Source organism: Panicum hallii, chromosome 4, assembly GCF_002211085.1.
Source record: "Panicum hallii strain FIL2 chromosome 4, PHallii_v3.1, whole genome shotgun sequence".
Classification (NCBI taxonomy): Eukaryota; Viridiplantae; Streptophyta; class Magnoliopsida; order Poales; family Poaceae; genus Panicum; species Panicum hallii.
Window position 1 is genome coordinate 9823725 of NC_038045.1, and position 8713 is coordinate 9832437.

At 43.5% G+C, this 8713-nt stretch overlaps 1 protein-coding gene across 1 annotated transcript; it reads right to left on the reverse strand.

Annotated features, from left to right (window-relative positions):
• Positions 1-1543: 1543 nt before the first annotated feature.
• Positions 1544-2062, reverse strand: LOC112890330 (RING-H2 finger protein ATL57-like). The gene has a single exon (XM_025957237.1). The coding sequence runs from the start codon at positions 2060-2062 to the stop codon at positions 1544-1546; it is 519 nt and encodes a 172-aa protein (XP_025813022.1).
• Positions 2063-8713: the final 6651 nt, after the last annotated feature.

Here is an 8713-nt window from a genome sequence, read left to right on the forward strand (position 1 = left end):
CATCTGCACTGCATCGACTTAGTTCGACTACATCGAACAGCTCACACTGACATAATGTCCAGTACTGGAAACGGCGCAACTGGTGCCTCCTGCATAGGTCCCTCTTTGGGATACTTTCTAAACATTCTCTGGTTTACTCTTATGTTCATGTTAATTGATGGAATTAACATGAACACAAGCACATGCTTTGTCGTCATAAGATCACTAATTTTTATCTTAAATTTGCTAGTAATATTTGGAATTAAAATATGCAGAAATCTGCCTAAATCTCTAACAGATTATATGTAGGCATGATGCATATGGCGGGCATGTTTGCCTTACCTATGCAAAATGGACTTGTAATGAACAAACAGATGTTCGAATATGATCGGTATTTCGTTTCTACTATCATATAATCCATTTGGATCTATTGAACTCTGGCTGTCAACCCATTATTTTTGTGATGTTTTTCTGATTCTTTGAAATATTTCCTTGGCCAATGTAACAACAGTTGAAAATTTGAAACTGAATTGACTTGGCGGTGGGAAGCAGCCAAGGAATTAAAATTAACTTGGCGGCTGTAACGCCAAGTTAAACCATAATTCCTTGGCTGTTATGGGCCGCCAAGGATATCAAATTACCTTGCGGCTATTGACAGCCAAGGAAACATATTTATTTGGCGGAAAACAATGGCTAAGAAAAGAAATTTACTTGGCGGCAAAACAATGGCCAAGAAAATAAATTTACTTGGCGGGATGACACCGTCAAGGAATGTAATTTAGTTGGCGGTCGGCAGCTGCTATGGAAATTTATATCCTTCACGGTTGAGATGTTTTCTTAGCACAATATGAAAGTTGCCATTGAACAAATTCGCTTGGCGGCCAGACCGCCAAGAAAATGATGCTTAGCGGCCGTCTGCCAAGCAAATTCCGCCGGTTTGCTTGGCAGCCGGCCGCCAAGAATTATTTTCTTGGCAGTTTTACTATTTTTCTTGATAGTTCTTGGCTGTCAAGGTAATTCCATTTTGGTCTAGTGACAAGAAAACTGCAAAATCAACTCCTATAATAACCATGAAAGAGATATTGAGACATTTCCATTAGCTGGTTATGGAGGAATATTTATTGAGAAACTGCTGAAGATGCTCTAACTAGGTATACATCCACATCCTAAACCAAGTGAGGACGTGCTGGGACTACAGTGTGATTCTCGGTCTGATGCTAGACTTTATTGTTGGTGTCACCAAGCTTTACCAGTGGACAAATTTGCATTGTGTTACTGAATAGTTCGTATGTTGAAAAGGTGGGCATGGATATATGCTCACAAATATACTCAGTACATTTATTGATCAAGATTTGCACTTGTAAAATTAAAAATTTAATCAGTCGCATATACTCAAGGTAAATGCTCCGGCGAGATATGTATACACTGTACAAGAACCTTTCTTGTTTGTCAGACAAAAACGTATGGAACTCTTGCTTCCAGGTAGTTGAACAATGAGTTTTGTGCAAGAATGCCACACCTGCACTAGACCAGGAGTCCAGGACACTTGTACGATGCAAACAACCTATTCCGTCCGCAGCACAATTCCGGCGGCCACCGGCGCCCAGGCATCGACCAGAGAGCGGCACACCGGGCAGGTGACATGCGATCTCAGCCACGCATCGACGCACCCGTCGTGGAACAGATGCGCACACGCGGGGAGCTGCTTCACCACCTCCCCGCGCTGCAGCTCGCCGAGGCAGACCGCGCACTCGTCGCCGCCGGATTTTTTCTCGTACGAGTAGGCCGGCAGGGCGGCTATCGCGGAGGCACCCAGGCCGACGCCGCGAGGTTGCAAGGGCTCCGACCCTGGCGCCGGCTGCTGCACTTGCCGCACCGGGAGGCTCCCGCCCCCGTCGTCACCGATGTGGTCGGCGACGAACGGCCAGTGGAGGCAAAAGAGAACGGTGACGAGGACGAGGATGCTGAGGCCCCACCGGAAGCCGATGAAGTACAGCATCGAGCCCGCGATCATTCCGGCTGGAACGAGCACGATGCACGCGATCCTGACAAGGAACGCACCTCTGCCGCTGAAGAGGATCATGGCGGCGAGTGCGAGTCTGATCGACAGTCACTGACATCAGAAAGATGATTGCCTCATCTGAGTATAATTATGATCTAACAGCTGGTCTTCCTAGGCGAGTTCGTCATTAGTAACAAGTCGACAAGAGAAATGCTTTGAGGTTTACGGCGACCCGTCCTAGATTTCTCTTTCAGCAATTTTGATTGGCCAGCAGTGAGACACTCTACTGCTTGGAAGAAACTGATCAGCACGTGGATCAGCAATACATAACCGTCTGTTGATATGCATTATATTGATTCATGACGGTGTGTCGAGGTGGATTGATTAGGATACGTGTTCATGGCTTGATGAGCCGGTGGCGCCGTCGCGTTGGCGTGTGCACTCGAAAGGCACAGGAGCATGGCGGGTTCCAGAAAAGTACAAATGGAAGGCGGGCCCATGGTAGTAGACATTATTTGACTATAATTTAGTCTGATGGCGCTTTCTGTTTTCAATTTTTTTATTTTTTTATTTTCTAGAAATCGATTTGTAGCGGCAAATCGATTTCTAGGAGCAGCGTGTTACCCGTCCCAAAAAATCATATTTTTAGCTTAGGGACGCGTACCGCACCCGCCCCTTAAAAATATATTTTCATCCGTCCCTAAAATTTTTTTTCGTAGTAGTGGAATAAGATGCTCGGAATCTGATACCTTGAGATTTATGCCGCACCGAGAATATTCAGGCATTTGTGCTGAAGGCTTTACCACACTAAACTGCAAGATTCCCACTGATTATAGCTACACTGAAGATATGTCCCTGAAGTGTTCAGTTGCCAACTGCAATTTTTGCATCAAAATAATGTCCCACCTCATGGTCTTTGAGCATAGGAGTCATGTTTTCCCTATTGTGGTAACAGTAACGTGGAAGAAACGTACGTTGTCATCACATCCAATAATTTTTGCACGTCTCTTCTTTTCAGGGTATGCTACACATCCAATAACTTTTACACGTCTCTTCTCTTCAGGATATGCCACCCAGTTAAGGTTTTGGTCATTTTGGAAACATTCCTCATAGCAAATTCTACATTTTTATTGGCCTCCATTACTTAATGGCGTTAAGGAACTCCAACGTTGAGGTAAAAATCATATACTATCTCTGTTCTTAAATATATGACATTATAACTTTTCGTCCAAACTTTCACCAGTAATATTTATCTAATAAATTAATTAGATAAAGTTAGATGACTACCTACATCTAGGAGTTATTTTTAAATAATATTATTTTTTAATAAAAATTGCAGAAATAAATGCTAAAAAGAAATCACAAATCTGGCACCCTTTCGGCTGCTCAAAAACCAATAAGGGACCTATCAGCTATAGCACGGCGATTGGAACCTATCAGTTCTCGAGTAGCCAGAGCCCACGGATAACGGATTGTAGGTGCCGATAGGCTCTAGTCGGCCCATGGAGAGCCGATAGGGGGTCCTATAGGCTATTGGATAGCCCATATGTCCTTTTTCACCATGGCTAGCACCTTTCTTCCTCCTTTTACTCATCCTCTTTTTACCGCCATCGCTTTCCACGGCACCACGAGCCTCCTGCTCGCCACCCGCATCGGCCTGCCGCCCCCCCCCCCCCCCCCGCCCCCGCCTCCCGCTGCCGGCCTCAGCTCGCCGAGGGCCGCGGTCCGGAGCTCCTGATGCCTGCCGCCAAACTTGCGGGTGACTAGGACGCCACAAGTGCGGGGGCGCGCCCTCCTCGGCCCCAACGCCACCGCTTGCAGCCACAGGTAATTTTTTTTCTTTAGTCCATTTTAATCATAGTTAGGTTCTAATCTAATGTTAGTTAGGTAGATTTGGTCTTTAGTTAGTGGAGTCAATTAGTTTAATATTCTATAATTAGTTGAGGTGACTATTTTAAGATTTTAAATGTAGAATAGATTAAGTTTAGATACTAGTTTAGATTATGAAGTTGCTTTAGTAATTGATAAAAATGTAGGTAGGTAGTTATTTGGATATTAGTGTTTCTTCGTTAGGCGAATATAGAATGTTAACTTGATTATACGATTATAGAATGTTTTTGTAGCTATTTAATGACTTTTGTTAATAGAAAAATATAGCAGCGCTGAGATGATTAATTATGTAGATCTGAATGTAAGAATACCACGTCAGTGGTAATGTTTTGGTTTGGAAAAAAATAAATAGGTGAACATACTATCAGGTCTGGGTGTCTAACGTCAGATCATGTGATGCATTACCAGGGATGGGTTCCGAACTAGTAAATATCAGAGTTGGATGGCGAGGAGCACAGAACGTTCGTAGGAGGACGCGATGGTAGTTTTTTTAAAATGAAAGTATCACCCTGAGCAATGGAATAGCTTTGCGATGCATGGGCTCATAGTTAATGATGGGCACGATAGTAACTGGGTGTATGATCAAGTGGAGATCATAAGAGGTCAGCTGTATCATGATAAGGTGCATCTACAGCATGCAGTTAAGAGGTGGGCTTTCTTGGAGAAGAAACCATTCAAGGTGGTAATTTCCAACCTAAGCACATATGATGTCAAGTGCCACTCCCCTGGATGTCCATGGCGGGTTCACAGCTTTCTGCTGAAGGGTGAGAGTAATTTTGTGGTTTCCATCTTTGTTGGGCACTCTTACAAGCTTACTGGAACGGTTATCAACAAACACAAGAACATGACAGCAGGGTTTGTGGCTAATGTGCTATACAGAGAAATTGTGAAAAAGAGTTCCTTGTCCCTTTTCTAGATTATGCTGGCTATATCTAATAGGTACACATATGAAATATCATATGATATGGCATGGCGAGCGAAGCAGAAGGCGTTGGAGTGGAGGTTTGGAATGTATAAGGACTCATACCACCACCTTCCACACCTCTTAGCATTACTGCAAACTAGGAACCTGGGAACTATAATTGATATTGATGACTATCAGGATGCAAATGGTGATAGGGTCCTTCGGCGTGCCTTCTGGTCCTTTGGGTGCATGATTGAAGCTTTCAAACATTGCAGACCAGTGCTTTGTGTGGATGGGACATTTTTTTACTGGGATGTATAAAGGTCCGCTACTCACATGCATTGGGGTTGATGCTGACGGCAAGGTTGTGCCTATTGCTTTTGCTTTTGTTGAATCAGAGAACATGGATAGTTGGTTGTGGTTTCTTTCATTGATCAAGCGGGCGGTGGTTTGTGAGAGGGCTAACGTGTGTGTGCTCCAGGACCGGCATAAGTGAATACTGTCGGAGGTGAAGAAACCGCGAGAGTGCAGGAACACCAACGTTGCTTGGTCAGAACTGCATAGTCGATGGTGCATGAGGCATTTAGGGGCGGATTTTTATTCTCAATTCAGAAACAAGCGGCTGATGGATCTTTTTAAAAAAGTTGCAGACAAAATCAGAAATGTAAGTTTGACGAGATATGGGCCGAGCTCGACAAGCTGACTATCAGTTACATGGCGGATGTTTGTAAGAAATCAGATGTGGCATGTGAAGAGGAACCGCAGGGGTTAGATCCTATTGATCGTGAGTCTACACGAGTGGCAAGGTGGAAAGGGGAGGAGGTCAGTGTAATGCTTCTCCGAGTGGATTAAAAATGAGCCACTTGAGAAATGGACATTGATTGCGGATATTGTTGGTACTTTTTACGTCACAGATAAATCCGCAAGCGCACGGAATACCGTTGTAGCATTTTACCCATGAGTATTCTAGAGTGTCATATTTATATTTCCGTAGGGAAGGCGGCAGTTATAAAATTGGTAAGTTGATGATCATTTCTTGATTGGATATTCAATGTACAAATAGGGGTAAGTATAATATATGGATATGGAGGTTGTGTGACACACAAGTTCTCATTGCAATAGACTTAGGCAAGGAGAAAGGAAGAAGAGAATCTACTCAGGACTCATGTACTTCTATCTAGATATACAGCTCATACTATACTCATACACACATACACACATGGAAAGGACCCAGCTCTAGACACCCAGGCACCACCGGGAGAACCGCACATAGTTGGTGGAGGATCGGCCAGCCAACTCGGCTACTTTATGGACCTCCTACCACTAGATCCGAATGTGAAAGATTATGGAGGATGGATAGGGCTGTCACCATATGCCGCGTACCTCTACAAACCATGGGATAATGCGACATCCAGCAGCACTTGACTAATCCAAACACCATGTCTGCATTAATAAGTGATACTTTAGTATCCAGCGCGGAGCCCCCACCCTCCGGATGGACAGACATTATATTAGAGTAAACATTCAAATACTGGAACCGATGCGGTAACACTAGAATTACTCATCTAATCATGCAAGGTATATGGTACAACTATAAATTAATCATAGACAAGTCTGGGCATGGGTTATCTTTGAAAACCCGGCCCAGGCTGCTCCTATGGTTTCCTTCTCATGTTGCTGAAAGTCGAGAATTTCTTTTCGTAGGGAAGCAATGCGAGAAATACAGAAGAACGCGAGACAGAACCTGTCCCTTAGTTCATCTCACTCTCTGTTTACCTTCCCTACATTATGGGCGTACCATTGCTTCGCTCTCTCATTAAGAGAGAAAGAAAATAACTTCCACCAATGTGTTTCTTGTGCCATGCCTGCAATTGCCAGGAACGAGCACAACTGCTCGAACTCTCGCAGGTGGTGATACGGATTTACGTCATTCAATCCAGAGAAGGGTTGTTCCCAAACCATGGCAATGAAGCCAGGACGGAGTTCAAAGCCGGAAGCTATGATAGGGTTAGAAGATTGTGGTGGCTCTAAGAACTCACCCTTAGGAGCAGAAAGTTTCTGGATAGAAGTGTGCTTCATGGTAAAGAAAGGGTAAAAGAGAAAGAGAAAATAAAGGATACACGGGCAAACTAGGATTGAAGACAACTACAACAATCGTTCCCTGGCAACGGCGCCAGAAATGCTTGTTGGTATTTCTTAACGTTCACAAGTAAATATGCAAGCACATGGATATAACACTATAGCACTTCACCCGAAGAGTATTCTAGGTATCGTATATTTCTCAGGGAATGGAGGTGTAAAGGTCTTTTATCTAGTTTACACAAAGGAAAAGAAAGAAGATAGGATGGTCCTGGGTAGGGTGATTGTCTAGGGGTAGAAACTCTTAGGAAGCATAAGCTTGACTACTACTCGCTTACTTCGGGCACCAGTTTAAACCTGGTCTACCAAGTGTCTCCGGCTATTAGCTCTACGCCTAACCCAAACATGGAGGGATACTAGGGACGAACTGGGCTGTCACCACATGCCGCCTACCTCTCAGACCGTGAGTAAGGGTAGCCAACAAAGGTAACTTCAAGCCTAAACACCACATCTACACTATCGATTACTGCTTCTAGCCCCGGCCAAACTCCATCTTAAGACTCAAATCCTTAATCTAGGAACAACAACTCAAGAGCGGACAATGTTCCTGTAAGCAAATGATAAAAAAGACTTAACTTCAATAAGACCACTATAGATGAAATCCGGATACTTACTCAAAAGGAGGTTTGTATCCACAGAGGTACAAATAGAGGGAGGCCGATAATTCTGGCTCTCCTCTTGAACTTCTCCTCAACATACTCCCTAACCTACTCTACTAAGTAGCTCTAAAAGGTGGAGTCCCCCTTCTCTTCTTCTTCTTCCAATGGTGTGTTGAGAGGGTCATCTTCTCCTCCTTTTATACTCTTCAAGGGCATTCCCGGATCGCCCACCATGTCGAGGACCACAAAATCCACGGGGACGTACGACCTCAGATTTTCAGCGAAAGATTGTCTACTATTCCCTCGGGGTATCGGATCAACGTATCGGCAAGCTGCAATCTTATCAAGGTAGGAGAAAGACTAGTGTAACATCCCAGTTTTCATCACTATTGAAAGAAATGCAAAGTAAGGGTGTTTGCGTAATTTTATAAAAGTATAAGTCCTTTTATGCAAATATTTGATTTACAAAAGTAACTTTTAAATCTACCCAGGACTAAAGTGTAAAAATGCAAGTCATGTCTATCCAACCATTATGACAAGCCTATCCCGTCATAATGACATGTCTATCCAACCATTATGACAAGCCTATCCCATCATAATGACATGTCTATCCAATATTTATGACGAGTCTATCCCGTTATCATGACGTGTCATAAATGCTTGCATTTAGGTCCTGAATTTTATAAAGTTTTACTCTTTAGGACAAAAGCAATTCGAATCCGACTTTTGTTCCAAAAATTCATGTGTAAAAACATAAGTTTTGAGTTTTTGAATTTGAGCCCTAAAGCAATGTTGTAGAGTTCGAAAAACTCTTCAACTTTCGTTTTGGGCATTTCTTCATTTGAGTTTTGGATTGATGGGAAATTTTGCCTTACAGATGAGCCCCTGCAGTTTCCTGAAATTGCGCATAAGTCCTTGGGGAATTCGATTTCCCTTTCCCCTCTGTTTTCCTTCTCCGGTGCTTTCTTTATCTTCACTAGCAACACCATCCCCCTTGATCTATAAATAGGACCCCCCTTTCTTTTGCCATCCACCCATGAGCAAGATAGATAAGTTGTGGTAAGCTTAGTGTTGGACTAGCCACTTAAAGTTGTGCGTTCCTTCGTGACTTTGTCGCTCCAATAAGGTACGTGTTAGTCTCCTGGTTAAACTTGAGTACTTAGTATATAGGTTGTAATCATCTGTTGGTAGGCTCCACCT

Coding starts and splice junctions, on each gene's coding strand:
- LOC112890330 (XM_025957237.1), bottom strand. CDS start 2,062: ATGATCCTCTTCAGCGGCAGAGGTGCGTTCCTTGTCAGGATCGCGTGC.